Consider the following 19,005-nt stretch of genomic DNA (forward strand, 5'->3'; position numbering starts at 1 on the left):
ATTTTTTTTGAAAACAGTGTCCCCAGAGACCAATTTGTGGTTTCGAAAAAAAAAAAAATAATATAAACAATCAAAAAATAACACCGAGGTAGAGCAGAACCAAAAAAGTTCTCCTTACTTTTTTTAGATTCATTTTTTTTTTGCTTTTGATTAATATTTTATTTATTTATTTATTTATTTATTGGACTTGATTAAAAAAAAAAAATCAGGTGAATAAGTGGTGTTAACAATAACAACATCATTGTAAAATCAATAGAAACACACCACCCCATTAATAACACAACAACATTACAGCAGAGACCTCAATGGTTGTTTGAACACCATTCCGAACATTAAAAGCTTTTTCAACAAAAAAAAAGACAACTACAAATAATCAAATATTATAAGAATTTTTTTTTCTTACGACCAAAAAGTAAAGTACATTTCAGCAAGACAACAAAAGAAGAAGTAGTAGCACAAAAAGTTTGAAATTACCAAGTTTATATAAACTAAATTCATTTGTAAAAGGTATATTTTCTTTTAAAATAATTTCATATAATTGTATAATGAGGATATAGTAGTAGTAGTAGTTAGTATTTTTACACCTACCCAATACAACCTTCACCACACAATCAACAACAGAGTACAGACTTCTTAATTTCACTACATCGATGAAAATATTATTAAATAGCATTTCGTTTTGTTTCGACTTTGTGGATATTGGGTCCAACAATTAAAACAAAACAACTAAATCTTTGAAAGTGTCCAACAACAATATAAAACAAACTAAACTTTAACATGGATGTTTGTTAAAATTTCCACATACCACAAAACTTTTTTAAAACAGTGTTGTTGATTTGAAAAATAGTTTTGAGAGGTGGTGCAAACATGTTCTTAGTGGATGGTGTTAAGTTAGTTAGTTAATTGGTTACTCATTGTTGTTTTTAATTTCACAGAGTGTGTTTGTTGTTTATTACTTTTCGAAATTTGGTGTGAACTTAACTTTGCTGATGGATTGACAAGAACAATCGTTCTTCTTTGAAACGGCAAGCCGCGAATACACTTCACTATAATACAATCAACTTATTTTAGATTTATAAGCAAACAACTATCATCATTTCTCTTAAGAGATTCATCTCTGATGTTTTAAATCACTAGTTCATCTCGATATTTGGTATTGAGAAAATAAATAAAAAATAGTTGCAAATAAAACAAAACATAAATATAAATATAAACACAATATTCTCAATTGGATTTCAACAATCTCAATTGCAAACATTAAGTAGCACACAGCACAAATACTAAATCCTGATGTGATATAATAAAGTAATATAAATATAGAGAGAGACACCAAACAACCAAATATTTAACCAACAACAAAATAATCATCCATCCATCTATCCACCTTTTCATATATCCATCCACCTCTTTCAATTAAATATTAACAATATAAAATTGCACTCCTCTGGTATGTTTTGTATTTTATATTTTGTAACATATTTAAAATAGTAGTATTTTCTTTATCATTTTAAAAGTTTAAATTAAAAAAAATCATACTCGTAGGTTGTTATATTAAAAGTTAAACTTTAACTTAAAGTAGAGATTGATTTTATAATAATTTGCTCGACTTAATTTCAACTACCAATTAAATTAAATAATCCACCAACCAATAAAATAAAATAAAACTTAATAGTAAATCACTTCCTACTGAAAGTAGTTAAATTAAATACAATCAAAAATAAAAAGATTTCCTTCCACATTTCTCCATTAAATAAACTTACCAACCAACAAAGTCATCAACAACAATAAAATCAAGTCAAATAAAATCAGTTTCAATTAACTTCAATTCCAATTAAAAAAAAAAAAAAAGAAAAACAAACCAAGCTATTACCTTAGAATTGGTTTTATTGGGTAAATAAGAAATCTTATATATTGGATTGATACTACAACTCTGTTTTTTAAAACAATAATAAGCACTTAACATCATCATTCATTAATAATCAGAGTGATTTATCATTTTGTGTTTAGTGTTTTGTTTTAGTTTGTACTGTTGTTCCCCAAAGAGTTAGTTGTGCGTGTGTGTTTTGTTTGTTGTAATCACTATTTTTTTATATATTTTTTTTTAACCATCATTAAAATCACAAAAATGTGTGTGCTTTCAGAAATCATACTGAACAGAATGATTGAAATTGAATACAAACATCGGACGACGTGTAGTAGTCAGACAGACATACAGATAAGAAGTTGTGTTGTAGATAAATTAAAAAAGTTGGCAAATCAGAAGAACATCAAGTCCAAACCTTTTTTGATTTGTTTTTTTTTTCCTTCCACATCTTTTTGTGCGTTGCTTATTTTATTCTCCACATCTTTTAACTTAATTTACTGGTTTTACTTTATTTTTCCAACATCTTTACAAAATCATCATCATAATCAACAATAACAACATCCATCATCATCATCAACATCCCACAACAATTCACTTTTACTTTACTTAATTATAATCCTTCAATTAATCAGTTTAATATTTATTTGGTCAATAATTATTGTTTTTTTTATTTTTATACAACTTATTTATTTTTAGATTTTATGATGTAAAAAATAATACGAAAAAAAAAATTAACATATTTTTCCAAACAACTATATTTGCAGCATAAAAATTCAAATTTAGGAGGTTTTTGTTTTTTTTTTTTTGGGTTTCTCAGATCGACCAAATTTCAAAAAGTCTTAACAATCATATGATCAACTCACTGCGACAAACAATAACTCTTAGAAGTTAAGTCTATGTAAGTGAAACACCTAATAGTAATAATAATACAGAATAGTTTACTAGTAGTTTAGTTTAGTATAGTTTTGTTTAGTATAGTATAGTTTAGTTAGTTAGTTAAACAGATTTGATTTGTTGACAACAGTATATTAGCATTTAGTTTGTATTCTAAAAAAATAATGAATCAGTTTGTTATTTGACCATATGTTGCAAGTTTATAAGTAATTAAATCGTTATTATATATATAGTATACACTCATAATAGTATATATCAAAAAATCAAATCGAATCACACACAACAATCAAAAACAACCCACATTCAATCAATCAAAAGAAACACACAATGCAAAACCACAAGTAAGATTTATTTCTCAAAATTAAACTTTTTAAAAAAGTTGTGATTTTCTTAAGTCATCATATTATATAAGTTGTTTTTGACATATGTGATATCACTTTTAAAATTAATTCACAACCACCTCAAAGATCTAAAAGGATTTATTTCCAGGTGGTTTTGATTGCCATCACCACCAAAGAAAACAAAACAATATAATATGATATACTTTAATAACAGTAATGAATATTTGTATATATATATTACTACATTAGGTATATATATTATTTATATCTCAAAAAGATCGATATTTGAATCAAAAGTTTGTTTACCACATAAATAAAGGTTGTTAGTGTTACTGTTATCGTCGCCGTTGTTATTTTTGTTGTTTTAATAATAAATATATTCTAAATTTTATTATTAGTGCAATTGACAATCAATCAAACAATCATAATTTCCAATTTACAATATTAATTAAAACTAGTGATTTTGTAGTTTATAAATATCTATATCTATTATATTTATTCATAATTTCTATTGGATTGTTTGCTCATTGATTTTCAATATGTCTCATTAGAAAGACATCTTTTAACACTCAATCATTTATTTAAAAACATAATAATAATAATAATAATAATATTTATTGTTTTTTTAAAAATTAATTATCCATCGTACCAACAACAAATAATTTATATTAGTAATAATAATAATTCCTTTAGTTTTCAAGATTTCAAATTTTGACCAATAGCAAAACAAACTCTATCTATCATATCTATATTTACTCAGTAACACTAATAATTAAATAACAATATAAATCAAGCAATATAATAATTATCATAATAATATTAGTTCACAATAATTTCAGCACAAATTTTTACTTTGTTAAAAGTAGATCTAAATTTGCATTTTCATATGCTTTTAGCGTGGAGAATCATTTTAATATAGCAAACATCGCAACAACAATATTAATTATATAAAGATAAAAATAATAATATCCATCAATACCATATTATACATATAATACATCAACAATACAGCAACAACATCATCAATATTTTTATCATCATCATCATCATCATCAACTGCCAATAACCACAAAACAAAAATAAATATAAATATATATAGTTGAACAATCATCACTCGTCTCATTCCTTTGAAACAAAAATAAATAAAAAAAACAAATTTGTCACACAAACCATCACCACAGTGATCAAACTTCCAACAAACACATCTCTTATTACAAAAATAACAACAGTAACAACACCACCAACACACCAAATTGATTTATCTTTCAAAAACTAGTTTCCACCAATATTTTATTTTCGATATCACTCTACCACGCTTGTCTCTTACATCAAGTATTGAGTGTGTAGTGTTGCCTGTTTGTTTCAGTGTATCTAATGCCTAGGCATTCACAAAAACAATCGAACAAAAAATAATAATTGCAGTTTCACGAGCAATGTCAATTGGCTCTGTGGCTGTTTGATATCATCCAAACATACAGAAAAATAACAACGTATTGAGTAATATCAACAATAGTAGTGTGACACCAATAACATATTACCATATCAAAAAAAGATAATAATAGATTTATAGTTTATATAATTACAACAATTGCCAAGTTGTTAAAATAATCAGCACCAAAACAAACAAAAAAACACTCAACTCTTAATCATCAAAAGCAATTTTAAAACAATATTATAATATAATAATCATAGTTAGTTGTTAAAATAAAAAAAAAAAATACTAAAGTTTTGTGTTTTGTTGAATTCAATCAATTCTGTTCCAGTCATTTCCAATTTCCCTCAATTTTTTTTTGTTTCCAAAAAGAAAAATAAACTTTACTAATTAAATCAATATGTTGGTCCAAAAAACAGTTCGTTTCAACCAAGAGAGAAATCAATATCACTACTATCAGAGATACCAAAGCAGTAGAAGAAAAAGATTTTTAAATTGTATTAATAATAATAGTAGATCACCATCAACAAACAGCAGCATCAACAGTGATAATAATTATCAATCTAGTAAATTTAATTTAGATTATAATAATAGTTTTAATAAATTAAAAGAAGAATTAGAATATAATAGTGATAGTAATAGTAATAATAATAATAGTATAACCAACAACAAGAATAAAATCAAAAAGGACAATCAATTCAACAAAAACAAGAAATTATCCAATAATTATCTAAGTCTCAAATTGAGACCTCTCATTTCAAAATTGACGATTTTTAAAAGACGACGTAGCTTTACAAACCCACAAAACATGGCTGAATACAAAAGTGGGCATATATACAAGTTGGGTGGTGTTGGAATTTTCAAATACCGAAGAAAATACTGGTTCGTTCTAACTCGTACTCATATTTTATATTATGCTTCATCTGAAAAAGTAAGTTGTTAATGAAATTAAAAATATTAATTAACTATGTTATTAATCATTGTTTACTATTCAACAGAAAACAACACCAGTAGAATCAATTTTATTAAGTGATATAAAGAATATAATATTGTTACAAAAGGAACCAGAAGTTATCCAATCTACCTATGGTTTCATAATTGAATATACATCTTCTTCACCGACTCCATCTAGATTGGTTCTCCAAGTTTCACCGATCTCTGCTTTGGCCGACTGGGTTATTAAGATCGACGGTATTACTCATCCCGATTTCCGTTCGTTCTTGGCACAGCCAGACCGCAAGCTGCTCCTCAAGATTCTCTTTAAGAACAACATCAAGGGTGGCATTATAAAGTCGTCGGACGACGAAGAGTGGGATTACAATTCGATTGGATCGTTGTCAACAATCGTTGGAACAAGTGCTAGCGGTGAGAAGATCGATTATCACTGGGATGGTGAATGGCTTCGTAGTTCCAATCACTTTGCATCGATTGGAACCGGTCGTTTCAACGGTGTCTATCTCGCGTGGTACTTGAACGGCGTCGACATCAAGTCGCCAAACACCACCACGGTGCGACCGGACATCACTTACTTCTGGGACGAGAAAGAGAAGGAGTACATCTCTGAACGCAAAGAGTTCACATTCAAATGGACACGTCATTTCCTGGCATCGAAATATGGTACTGGCGAGTGGATTGTTGAGGGACACGTACCACAGCCAGTGGTAATGTTCCTCCAGCTGATCAAATACAAGAGAAAGGGTGGTGAAATCAATCCATTCCCATGCAACAACGATATAAACAACGTCGACATCGCTATGAATATCAACGCTGAGGAGTTGGTGATTGCCAAACAACTGAGTTCCAAAGAAGGAAACAATGTGAGATTGTCCATTCCTGTGAATGAAACAGTCGCAGGCACACTCAATCTCCCACAATATATCAAGGGTGAGGGATTCCTCAATGTATCGCGTGTCTTGTTCGGACAGCAATATCCTCAATCCAGTTCAGATTCACAGCAACTACACGTTCCAGCCTCTGTTTCATCACCCAATGATAACACAGACGACGACAACTCCCCATCGTTGAGTAGCTCACTTGATTCCAACAGCTCGGAGGAAGAGAATGTTCAAGTTGGTGTCACACCAAAAGCTACAGCAGCAGCTATCGTTGTTGTTGATAGTTCACTCAATGCAAGTCAGCAACAATCGAACGACATTGAATCATCGATTGAGAAGATGACAACTACACTGGAGTTTGAAGGTCAATACATCAGTATCAATTTGGCTACATCGAACAATATGAATCAAACCGTTGATGATGTAGTTGCAGATGAAGATGAGGAGATAACTAAAGACGATGAAGTATATAATAGTAGTTTGGAGAATGAATATTCAAAGAGTAGAAGAGATACACTAAAGCTATTGAACGACACCATATTTGAATCAAAGAAGATACAAAGTAGATCTTCATTGCTTGAAATTGAAAAGTTATTCAATACTCCAAAGACAGCTGCCCATGTTGAACCAGAGATTATCACAGTTAACAACTTGAATGTAGTAGAAGATCAACAACAACAACCTACAACAATCATCAAGTTGGAAGATGAACTGATAAAAGTAGATCAAGATAACAGACCTGTAGATCCATCGACTCTTGACTCAACAAGTGATATTGGAGAAGATGAAGATGAAGACATTGTCGAAGTAGAGGATAATGATATTATCATAGTTCAAGATCAACATCAACTACAAGATGTCGAAGTCGATGAACTCTCTGAAACATCAACGGTATCAACAACATCTGAATCTACGGCTACCGATTTCTCAGAGTTGAGAGTTTCAACACCGCTGAGTAGTAGTAATACTCCACATCGTCAGAGCTCAGCATCACCGACCACCATCTCATTCAGTGAACTTCGTAACTCACTTACACCAACTAAGGATATATTAGTTGATAGTTTTACACTGTATAACAACAACCTTTCGTCGTTGACGTCGTCACCCAACATTCTGCTGTCACCGCGAACATCGAACTTCCCAAGTACGCCACTCGGCTCCGTTATCGGACCGACACCAAGCGAGCAAGGCTCCTACAAATCAAAGCGTATGCCACTGGTGAAATCATCGTCAAGCGATCACGTAGTTTCTATAGTCGACAACATTGCATCGTCATCGAAGCAGATTCGTCAAACATTCTGTCTCGCTTGCAACCAGCCTATCTTTGGTCATATGATTATCGCACTCGGTAGCAGCTATCACCGTGACTGTTTCAAATGCCACAAATGTCGACAAGAACTAGGTACAAAAACATTCTATCGACAAGGTTTAATAAGTTCAACTGATAGTAATAATAATAATGAATCAATAATCAATAATAATACACCTAATTTATATTCATCATCATCAAACAACATAACTACAACAACTACAACAACAACAACTTCTAATAGCAATAATAATATGACACCATTGTTATTAGATTTATTATCTGTATCGAATGAACCATATTCACCATTGTCATCGAGTTCCATTAGTTCACCATTGCTAGGTTCAACATCGCCCAATCCAACTACTAAACAACTGCTACCTAAATATCTTTGTGAAACATGTTTCAATGACGTTTGTCCTGTTTGCCCGTCATGTAATGCCAATGTTATGTACAGATGTGTGAATGCCCTTGGTAAAAAGTGGCACACCGATCATTTCACTTGCAAAGAATGTAGCCAAGCATTGGTTGGTAAGAGTTTCTTTGAGGTCGACGGTCAACCTTATTGTGTTGCCGATTACAACAGAATCTTTAACAATAGCAACAACAACAACAACAACAACGACAATAATAATAACAACAACAACAATTGTATTATAAATTTAAATAACAACAACAACAATAATATTGATAAAAATAACAACAATACAAATGATACATCATTGATATCATAACCAACAACAACAACCCAAAATTAATGTAAATAAAATGATTTTAATCAGTTTACTATATTTATTTATTTATTTAGTTTATATAAATGTTAAACTTTTATCATTGTTTCTTTAATGTTTCCAATTTTTTTTCCGTTGAAGAAAAAGAAAATTTGCATTTTGGGAATATGATTTGAACATAATTTTGTCTTAATAGTAATAGCATTAAAATTTATATATTATAAGATGGTACGAAAAGAGTTATTTTTGGTAGTACTTGGACAAGCACCTGAAACAACATTTATTATAAATAGTTTTATTCATAGTAAAATGATGCCTGGAATATTACCATACAATACGCCTCGTAATATATATAATTTAACAATATCATTGGATACGATTCAAAATGATGTGGAGAACAGCAGTAAAAAAATTGTAAATAATAATGGTGATATAGTTAGTACAGAGCAAGATGTTGAAGTTTTATTGAATATGGTGGATGGAGGTGCACAACAGTCAAATGATCCAGTTTTATCAGGTTACCACGGTTTCTTTTTGGTCTATAATATATTTCAGCCAACCAGTATAAGTAGGATGTTTGCAAATTACGAAAGAATCAGTCTACATTATAAAACTACTCCACCGATTGTAGTGGGTGCCCTTTTTAATAGCAGACTACAAAAGGATACTCACGATATCTGTGCAACCAATTTCAAACAAGTTTCAATGTGGTGTCAATCGAAAAACATCTTTGAACAGAATCATTTCATGGTTTCACCTAGTGAAAATATAAACATAGTACAAGGTTTCTATAAACTATCGAAACATGCCTATCTCTATAAGTTACAACAAGTACAACAAGATTACATTAACCAAACACAAGGAAAAGATACTGTATCATGTTTAATACAATAATAATGACTAGCAACAAGAAATAAAGATTTATACTTATATGAACTATTGTTCCAAATTTTTAAGATATTTAAAAAAATATCTTAATAATAATAATTATTTCAAATTCCCTCGACATCAAAAGTAACGAAAAAAATCGATAGTTCCATGTTGATTTTTTTTTTGATAATAGCGATAGATTCCAGAAATATTATGTTAGAGAAATAATGAATATAGATAGTGGTGATAAAGCCAATAAGAGAATATATTACCAAGAAGTTAATCAAGGCCAGCCGTGTAAATCAATCAAACTATCAAATTCATCTATAGAATGTTTAGACTTAAATAATTATTATTCATTATCGACCATGATAAAAGTTTATAATATCTATTATAGAATAATCGATGATGTCTATAATGATGGTGATGATAAAGTTAAAATCAATACTCGATACAAGTGTGTGGTCTTTTTCAACAACTTTCATCGTGATAAGCTTTTACATTACATCGATGTAAAGAGTTATTCAAAGTTCATAGTAGACGTATTGTTTGACCCCTCTACCGAGGTATTCGAGCAAATGAAGCTTTTAAAGTGTAAATATCATGAACCTATGATAATAGATATCTACGAAAATATTATTAATCATAAAAGAGTAAGTTACTTACCTATGTCTATTAGAACATATTTTTCTAACCATATTAAAACTATAGTTCGATGCATGGTTTAACGAGGTAGAAAAATCAGATCTAAATGAGTTGCGTTACAGAATATCAACTTACCGTCAAATTTGTTATTTCGGTGTGGTGCATCAAACTGATGATTTCTATTATCAAGCATTACATGAAAACATCAACAAAAAGAAGAATAGTACACCAATTGTTGTAACTAATATAGATAGTCACAAACTAGTAGTAAAAGATCCTACTCTTCTAATCATACCCAACTCTAGTCATTCTAGATTCTCAGATACAGTGTACGATCAAATCATATCATTTACTCTCTACTATGATTATAATTCTCATGAACAACGATATCAATTCAAAATTACAGGAATTAGACCATACAATATTGGTCAATCTACGATAGAAATGTCTTTGGTATCAAAACAGTTCTTTAAAATCATTTCTAAACTAATCAATAACAGCTACACTCAATGGGGTGATAATATCAATCTGGAAAGTGGATACAGTTTAATAAGATCACCACCTCTCTTTTTCGACTACCAAATGATCAAGCATATCAGATATGACAATGGAATTGACGCTGCCAATCGATTGTTATCAAGAGTTGAAACATTCTTTTTCCAATCGTTAGAGGATGACTTTATCTTTGAGAGTAGAGTAATCAAAGAGAGTATAAAATATTACCTTGCTTCTCTACCCTCAATGCCAAGTCTCAAGAATATAATAGCAACCGATCGCTACAGACACTCAGACATTCAAAGCAAGCTGCTAATTGATGTGATCAATTACACACCGAATAGGAAAGGACATGGAATCGAACATCTCACCTTTATATTCACGGAGACAACCGCTAAAAACATTGACTTTCTCCCTGTTTTGGTTAGGCTTCACTCTAAGACATTGAGATCGATACAGTTTCACTATGCATTTTTCAATGATGAGGACTACCAAATTCTTCTAATAACATTGAAAGAATTGATTACAGAAATCAAACAACATAATATTAAATTCAAAATTAGACAAAACCCAGATATTTATCTTAATTCAAAAAATCATAATTTAGATTTGACTTCATATCATGACATTCTTCAAAGAATTAAAAAACTATGTCTAGATGAGAATGATGAACAAGTTTATCAGTATTTGGTTTTACAAGGAAATATATAATAAATTAAATTATTTAAACTATACAATATTAAATAAAAGATTATAATTTTTTTAATTAAAGTTATTTTTTATTTAATATATTAAAATTTACTAGATTGGTTTGTCTGTTATTGTATGAATTGATTCTTGTACTAGGCAGAAACATCTATTGATTGGAAATCTGAAGACCAACTTTAACATCTCCAGGGAAATTGATTGTAATTCTATTAGAATCACACATCTTATAACTAGCTTAAGCTCACTATTTAATTTCTAAACTAGTCTTAATCTATTCGTTGATATTACAAATTCACAATTGCTCTTTATTTATATCTGTTAATTGACGATATATTGATATTTGATAATTAGTTGATACTTTTTAACTAATCCAAAAAGTCTAAAAACAATGAAATTAGTGGATAATTTACACTTTTATGTGTAAGAGAATCTTATTAATTGTTCTACATATTATAATCAAACTAAATTTTTAACTGACAAACCAATCTAATAAATATTTAAATACATTGAATAAATTTATCTTTAAATCTTTTGGGAACAAAATAAGGGAGTTTTGATTGTTGTTTTATAAAAACCATTTAAATTAACCATTTCAAATCGGAACTTCAAGACAAATTTACAAAATTTAATTCAATTTCAAGTCAAAAGATCTATTTTTAATAATTCTATTCAAATAATATAGTGATAAAAGAAAATGTATGAAGATAACAAAGAGAATTTTGATGAAGAATCACAGTTAGTTTCAAAATCTTTGGTTTTCGATGATCGTAATTCATTATCAAATTTCATAAGAATCTACACACTTTATCGTAGATTTATCAATTGGGTTGATGATGAAGATGTTGATAATGACTATATGAGATCGAAATGTGTTAAATTCTTTGTAGATTTCTATGTAGATAAATATATTCATTATACAGATAACAATGGCTACACCAAGTTCATCGTCGAGGTATTCTACGAACGATCACTAAATGTGTTCAATCACATGATGAAATTTAAATGTGCAACCTATAGACCTGTAATAAAAGATATCTACAATAGAATTATTAATGATAAAAGAGTAATTAATATAATTATAATTTTATATTATAGTTTACATTTTAATTAACAACTAAATTATTCAAATTTATATATAGTTTAAAGAATGGTTTAATAAATTAAATCAATCTGATATCGATCAACTAAAACATAGAATAGATACATATTTTAGAATTTGTTATTTTGGAGAAATAGAATCGATATCTAATTTTAATTATGAATATCTTTATAAATTAGCAAATGAGAACGATAATGAAGTTAACAATAGTAATAGTAATATCATTAATGATAACAATCAACTATCATCTTTAACAATATCATTGACAGACCAACAACATCAACTCTCAGATATAATTTTAGAAATGATAATTTCATTCACACTAAATGTTAAACACACTCATTGTACTGATAGATACCACTTCAATGAAACTTTACAAACACCACTATATGGCAGTGAAATAGTAACATTGTCTTTGGTATCCAAACGATTCTTTAAGATCATATCGAAACATCTTGATAAAAACTACTATCTTTGGAGTAACTATTTCAATGCAGGCAATGAATTTTGTCTAATTAAGCAATCACCATTATTCTTTGACTACGATTCAATCAAATATTTAAGATATGATCGTGGTATTAAATATGTTGACAATCTCCTCTCAAGAGTCGAAACATTCTTTATCCAATCGGATGAGAAAGACTCTACGCTAGAGAGCAACGGTTCCAAGGCATATCTGTACGACTACGCCGAAGCAAACGGTATGCAATACCGAAAAATCTCGAGATTCAACTATCTTGACTATAGTATCTCAGTTTCGAGTCTTGCCTATCTGATTTACCCACCGGTGATGCCGAATCTCAAGAATATCATTGTCACAGAGTTCTATGGATTCGGCTACAACTATACCGACTTTATTAGAAGCATCATCAGAGAGACACCGAATCGAAACGGACACGGCATTGAAGTGTTCACCATTTTCATTCAGAGTGATACCCAGTACCAGGCGTTTGACAACCTTGAGTTCCTCAATTCACTCGTAAGGATACACCCTACCACATTGAAGCAAATCAATATCCACTACTCATGCCCCCAAACCAGTGATTTCGATTTACTTTTATCAACACTGAAAGAGCTAATTCCCAAAGTGAAACAACTAACCAACTGTAGATTCAAATTGACACCAATCGATAATATTCTAAACGGTATCAAAAAGATAAGTTGGAATGAAAAAGATGAACAAGTCTATCAATATTTAGTTAATCTTAAGTAATAACAACACATATATAAAACTACTACTTCAATACCATAACGAATCTAAATCCAAAAACAACAACAACAACAAACCTAGTTAGTATAATATTAAAAACAAACACAATTATCATTGTGAACAACACAAACCACCAAACACACATTCATTATAAATTCATATTGATCATTCACACCCCACTGCATTGTACACTATAAATTAAAACTAAAAAAAACAAATAAAATCTGTTGTGTGTGTTCAATAACCCAAAAACAACTGAACTGCTTTTTCATATTTGATCATTTTGACAGTAATGTTGTTGTTTTAACTATGAATTATTACTCAACAATACAATGATATCATTCAATCATACAATGAAAAATAACTATTATTATCTATACTCATAAAAAAAATACAAAATACCTTTACCTTACTATCTACTTTACAATATAATTGACCCTATCAAATAATTAATATGATTATTCATTATTTTAATAATGAAATTCACTCTTCAATATTTTTTAATACCATTATTATCTATTCCTTTTTGTGATCATTAAAAATACTTATTTATTCTTTAATAATAACAAAGTACATAGCTAGATAATATATAAAATAAAATGAAATTACTATTTAAGATATTAGTAGTTTCTGCACTAGTATTATTTGTAAGCAGTGTGGTATATGCTGAAGCAGAAGAAGGAGAATGGATTCAGAATGAAGAGGTATGTCAAGAAAAAAAGAAAAAATTAAAATTTTATAGAATCAATTAACAATTATAATAGCAAATCGTACAACGACTTTCAACAGAAGAATTAAGAGAGGAGAGATGGGATTTGAAAGCCAAAATCATGCAAGAAAAGATTAAAACCTTTAGAATAATGCTAAGTATAATGAAATCTAAAAATTTGCTACCAAAATCAGTTTCAAAGCTTGCCTTGACTGGTGAACCAGAGGCAGGTATTGCAATTGATTCCATTTTCGGTCTTGGTATTTGGGAATGGCTTTTCGGAGGTGGTCGTAAGTATAATACAATAGAAATACAAAAATATAGATAATTTTTTAATATTATTTTATTGTTTTTGAAAAAACAACATTTTTAAGGTGGTGAAACAACATTTGATGAAAATGGTTTCTCTGGTGGTTTCCGAGCTCCTGGACATGGTGGTGGTCTTCTCTCTGGTATCTGGGGTGCTTCCAATCCATATGCTCAATCTACATCGCAGTTGGCTGCCTACACTGCCATTACCACTCCACAAACCATTGCCACCATTGCAACATTGACCGGTGTGTATACCATTCGACCAACTTTGAACCCAACCCAAGTGGCCACGATTTTCGCACCAACTAACCCAGGAACCATCAATGGTATCGACTCTCGAACTGCTGCACCAACTGCCTCCCCAATTGGAGGTACTGGCACACGTACATTTAATGGAGTTGGTGGTATTCAATTAGGATCTCCAATCCTTGATGCAGGACAACAATATTAAAGATAATTAAGAAGATCATTAAAGAAAAAAAAAAAACAAAACATTCCATCTTTTTCCTATATTTTTTTTATTTGGAAGATGAATCCAACTTTTAAAACTTTACAAAAATAAAAAATTATAATATTAATTTACTAAATAAAAGTATTTTATTTTTAATGGGAATTATCTCCTTTTTAAATTACTACTCTTTAAACTGGAACAATAATGAGGACGGCACCTGGATTGTTTACTTCTCCTGGGTTGGCAGTTGGATATCTTAATCTGGATCTGATATCAAATGTAAAGTTTCCAGGGTTCAAGAACTGTTGGTTGAGAGCAGCTGTTGTAGTCCATTGCAAAGTATTGGTGACACCTAATCCTGTTGGAGCACCGGTTGCAGGGTTTCCAAGGGTCATCATGTAACCGTTGATGAATCCAGTGATATCGAGGGACTCACTTCCATTTCCTAAGGAGTCGGCATGTGATGTTGAGGTGACATGGACGATCAAGTTACTTGGAACGGTGATTTGGACATTAGTGGTGGTACCTGGAATAACAGTCCATGATTGACTGGAGATGATATTGTTTTGGTTTGGGGTGGTAACAGTAATGGTTTGGACTTTAGCATTTTCCAAAGCGGTAACTCTGGTTTGCAAGGCAGTGATACTTGATACCAAGGAATCACAACAGCAATAGTAACCACAATCGGCACTGGCAACGGCAACAAAGAGGAGTGTAACTAATAAACCTTGAATGTAATTATTCATTTTGTTAAAATTATTTGATTAAATATAATAATATATTTTTATTTAGGAAATATTTAATGTTTTTGATTTATATAATTAGTTTGAATTCAAAGAGTTTATATAGTTTTTTAGGTCCTTATAAAATATAATATATTTAATTTCAATTTAATTAATTCAAATAATTATTTCTATAGACTTTGAGTTTGGTTCATCAGAGATTAGTAGAGTACCTTGAAGATCACAATCTCTATAAAATCCATAGCCTTTGTAAACTGGAATTAGAAGAATTAGGTGATATATTCAATCAAGATTGAATTTCAAAGAGAATCGACTTTAAGACATTAAAACCCAATCATGTTTTGTTTACCAAAAACGAATAAAAAAAAAAGAAAAAAGAAAAAAAGAAAAAGTGAACTTTCACATCTTCAACGAACTGGTTTCTTTTTTCCTCTTTTTTGATTATCCCCAAAACCAAACTGGTGCCTGATCAAAAATATTAAATTAGTTGTTAACATTTGAAAGATACTCTAAAAAAAGTAGATATACTTTTTTAACGAAAATAAAAATTATTATGTATGCTAAATATTATTATCATTATTTTTTTAATGTGTTAACAGTATGAATAATGTATTCATCCAAAAACCAAATGTATAGGATATTTTTCATTTTTTTAATTTTTTCATTAAAAAATCTTGATCATTTGAAAAGTTTGAAGAAAAGAAAAAAAGCGGAGAATGATTGTGTGTTCTTTTTGGTTCTATTACACGATCAATTGTGTTTTTAGTTTTTAAAAATTAATTTATTTCATATATCTTTATATATATTATATACATAGGTATTTAGAAATGTTTAGAAACAGTGTATTAGTACTGTTTATTGTATATTTGGCAGCTGTGAGTGCTGTCATCAACACACCACTCTACAAAAGAAGATTTGCCAAGGAACGTCAACTTTTACCACAACCACCATTAATGTCAAATGAAACTTTTTGGTTCACTCAAGTAAGAATCTATAATCATTAAATCAATCATCAATTATATGATAAAGATTTCTAATCTATAGATTGATCAAATTGTGTATATTATTATATTTTTATTTTAGTTGGTAGATCACTTTGATCCAAATAACGATGAAACATTCCAACAACAATATCAAGTAATCGACGACTACTTTGATGGTACAGGTCCAATCTTTTTCTTCTTGGCTGGTGAAGCTCCAATGGGATTCTTCAACTTCCAAGAGGTTCAAATCTGGAATTGGGCAGACAAGTTCAATGCTTTATATGTTGTTTTGGAGCACAGATTCTACGGTGCCTCGAATCCAACCAACGACTTTTCCACTCCGAATCTCAGATATCTCACCAGTCAGCAAGCATTGGCCGACGCCGCCAACTTCCTCACCTCGTTCAAGGCCGAACGTGGACTTGAGTCGGCACCAGTCGTCGTTTTTGGTTGCTCATACTCTGGTGCTCTCTCAGCCTGGTTCCGTTTGAAGTATCCACAACTCGTAGTTGCATCGGTCGCTCCATCCGGCCCGGTTTTGGCTCAACTCAACTACACCGGTTACTACTCGCAGTTCTCCAACTCTGCCGCACCAGACTGTGTTGCCGCCGCACAGACTGCCACCAACCAAATCATGGCATTGACAACCTCCAAGTCTGGACGTGACCAACTCGCCAAGACATTCAATTCGTGCTCCAACTTGGAGAATCCACGTGATCTCTACTACTTCCTCTACACTCTCACCGAAGCATTGGGATCGGCCGACCAAATGAACAATCCACCAACCTGGGGATTGAACACCACCTGTCAAACTCTCACCCAAACATCTAGCCTCCTCGACAACTGGGCACAAATTGTCGCCGGTGGTCAAACTGGATGTCAAGACTACTCCCTAAAGTCATTCATCGACTCAATGAGAAAGACAAACAGCAAGGATCAAGATGGTAGCAGAAGTTGGTTATGGCAAACTTGTGTCGAATTTGGTTATGTAAATATCAAAAAAAAAAAAAAAAAACTAAATTGTTTCATTTCTTAAAAAATAACTAACTAACTAATTACAATTACATTAATTTATCTATATATATACAGTTCTCTACTACCTATCCAGGTACATCTGTATTCCCACCAACTTTGAATGTTGAAGAACAAGTCAAGTGGTGTGAAGAGATCTTTGACATCAAGGGAATGACACCAAATATCGCTTGGACCAACTCATACTATGGTGGTCAACAAATTCAAGGTAGCAATATTATGTTTACCAATGGTCTTTTGGATGTAAGTAACAACAATAACATTGTACTTTGATCAATCAATCAACCAAAACTAATTAATTTATTTTTTTAAGCCATGGCATTTATTGAGTGTTAATGAACCAAACTTGGAAGGAACTGTTCAAGCCGCCACCTACGAAGCCGGTCACTGTGGAACCCTTATCCAATCGACATCGATCGATCCACCATCGCTTATTGCCGCAAGAGCTCAAGTAGTTGATTTCCTTTCCCTCATGCTTGCAAAGTAAAAGTAAAAATGAAAAAAACAATGCAATACAATATATAAATACTATAAAGTACCCTCATCCCAACAACAATATTTATTACAATAGAAACTTTCACAATTTAATGAAATGCACACACTTATTCGTTTTCCTTGTGACAACGTTGAAAAAAGAGGTTCATGGACCTAGTACTTCTGTTCCTTGTTTCAACTTGCAACTTTTCAACTTTTCACCCTTTTTTTTATTGCTTTACCAAAAAATTATTAGATATGTTTTTTATTCATTTTTTCATTTTTCATTCGAACCCATTCACAATCCAATTTATCATAAAAAAGAGATGATTTTATAATTGGGCGATTAGAAAATTTATTTTTCGTTTTACAATAGGTGACCCAATTTCGTTTTGATGGGTCCACAATTTATTTATAATGTAAAAATTTGCAAAAAAAAAAAACATACTATCGTTATTAATTTTATTTTTGGTTTGTTTTTTTTTTTCTTTTAATTATTTTGGGTTTAATTTTTTTTTTTTGTTCAATTTTTTTTGAAAAAGTCATTATCATTATTATTATTAATAAAATAAAAATCATTCATTTCATTTCAATTCAATACCTTTTTGTTGTACATTTAAACACATTCAATAATAGTTGATTATATTTGACTGTTATCTATTTTTTTTGTATCGATTCATTTCAACCTGTATCAGTATTCACATCAAGAAGATTAATATTATCTTTAAAATATAAAACAAGTGAGTATTTTTTAGCATTTTTAACAAATCTAGAAGGAAGAGAAAAAAATAAGAGGGAGTGAGAGAGAACTGAAGATGAAAGGTGAATTTCATGTTTGATAAAGATGGAAGCGGGATGAGAGAGGGAG

General features: G+C 30.4%; 7 protein-coding genes across 7 annotated transcripts; 5 read left to right on the top strand and 2 right to left on the bottom strand.

Moving 5' to 3' along the window:
* Window positions 1-174: 174 nt before the first annotated feature.
* On the bottom strand, window positions 175-4,008 carry PPL_00249 (uncharacterized protein; the record flags this gene model as incomplete). The annotated part of the gene is made up of 5 exons (XM_020571287.1): window positions 175-186; window positions 293-339; window positions 475-516; window positions 957-1,046; window positions 3,990-4,008. The coding sequence occupies 5 exons, from the start codon at window positions 4,006-4,008 to the stop codon at window positions 175-177; spliced, it is 210 nt and encodes a 69-aa protein (XP_020438561.1).
* A 923-nt stretch (window positions 4,009-4,931) lies between these two features.
* Window positions 4,932-8,409, top strand: PPL_00250 (PH domain-containing protein; the record flags this gene model as incomplete). The annotated part of the gene is made up of 2 exons (XM_020571288.1): window positions 4,932-5,462; window positions 5,530-8,409. The coding sequence occupies 2 exons, from the start codon at window positions 4,932-4,934 to the stop codon at window positions 8,407-8,409; spliced, it is 3,411 nt and encodes a 1,136-aa protein (XP_020438562.1).
* A 306-nt stretch (window positions 8,410-8,715) lies between these two features.
* On the top strand, window positions 8,716-9,300 carry PPL_00251 (uncharacterized protein; the record flags this gene model as incomplete). Its single annotated transcript, XM_020571289.1, has 1 exon — window positions 8,716-9,300. One exon carries the CDS (start codon window positions 8,716-8,718, stop codon window positions 9,298-9,300), a length of 585 nt encoding a protein of 194 aa, XP_020438563.1.
* Window positions 9,301-9,503: 203 nt separating this feature from the next.
* PPL_00252 (uncharacterized protein) lies at window positions 9,504-11,383 on the top strand (the record flags this gene model as incomplete). The annotated part of the gene is made up of 3 exons (XM_020571290.1): window positions 9,504-9,929; window positions 9,988-11,099; window positions 11,338-11,383. The coding sequence occupies 3 exons, from the start codon at window positions 9,504-9,506 to the stop codon at window positions 11,381-11,383; spliced, it is 1,584 nt and encodes a 527-aa protein (XP_020438564.1).
* A 435-nt stretch (window positions 11,384-11,818) lies between these two features.
* PPL_00253 (uncharacterized protein) lies at window positions 11,819-14,905 on the top strand (the record flags this gene model as incomplete). Its single annotated transcript, XM_020571291.1, has 6 exons — window positions 11,819-12,187; window positions 12,264-12,969; window positions 13,297-13,432; window positions 14,089-14,137; window positions 14,198-14,432; window positions 14,517-14,905. The coding sequence occupies 6 exons, from the start codon at window positions 11,819-11,821 to the stop codon at window positions 14,903-14,905; spliced, it is 1,884 nt and encodes a 627-aa protein (XP_020438565.1).
* A 188-nt stretch (window positions 14,906-15,093) lies between these two features.
* On the bottom strand, window positions 15,094-15,651 carry PPL_00254 (uncharacterized protein; the record flags this gene model as incomplete). The annotated part of the gene is made up of 1 exon (XM_020571292.1): window positions 15,094-15,651. One exon carries the CDS (start codon window positions 15,649-15,651, stop codon window positions 15,094-15,096), a length of 558 nt encoding a protein of 185 aa, XP_020438566.1.
* Window positions 15,652-16,475: 824 nt separating this feature from the next.
* Window positions 16,476-18,315, top strand: PPL_00255 (uncharacterized protein; the record flags this gene model as incomplete). Its single annotated transcript, XM_020571293.1, has 5 exons — window positions 16,476-16,631; window positions 16,732-17,619; window positions 17,721-17,906; window positions 17,977-18,114; window positions 18,235-18,315. The coding sequence occupies 5 exons, from the start codon at window positions 16,476-16,478 to the stop codon at window positions 18,313-18,315; spliced, it is 1,449 nt and encodes a 482-aa protein (XP_020438567.1).
* Window positions 18,316-19,005: the final 690 nt, after the last annotated feature.

Source organism: Heterostelium album, assembly GCF_000004825.1.
Source record: "Heterostelium album PN500 unplaced genomic scaffold PPL_scaffold1, whole genome shotgun sequence".
Taxonomy (NCBI): Eukaryota; Evosea; class Eumycetozoa; order Acytosteliales; family Acytosteliaceae; genus Heterostelium; species Heterostelium album.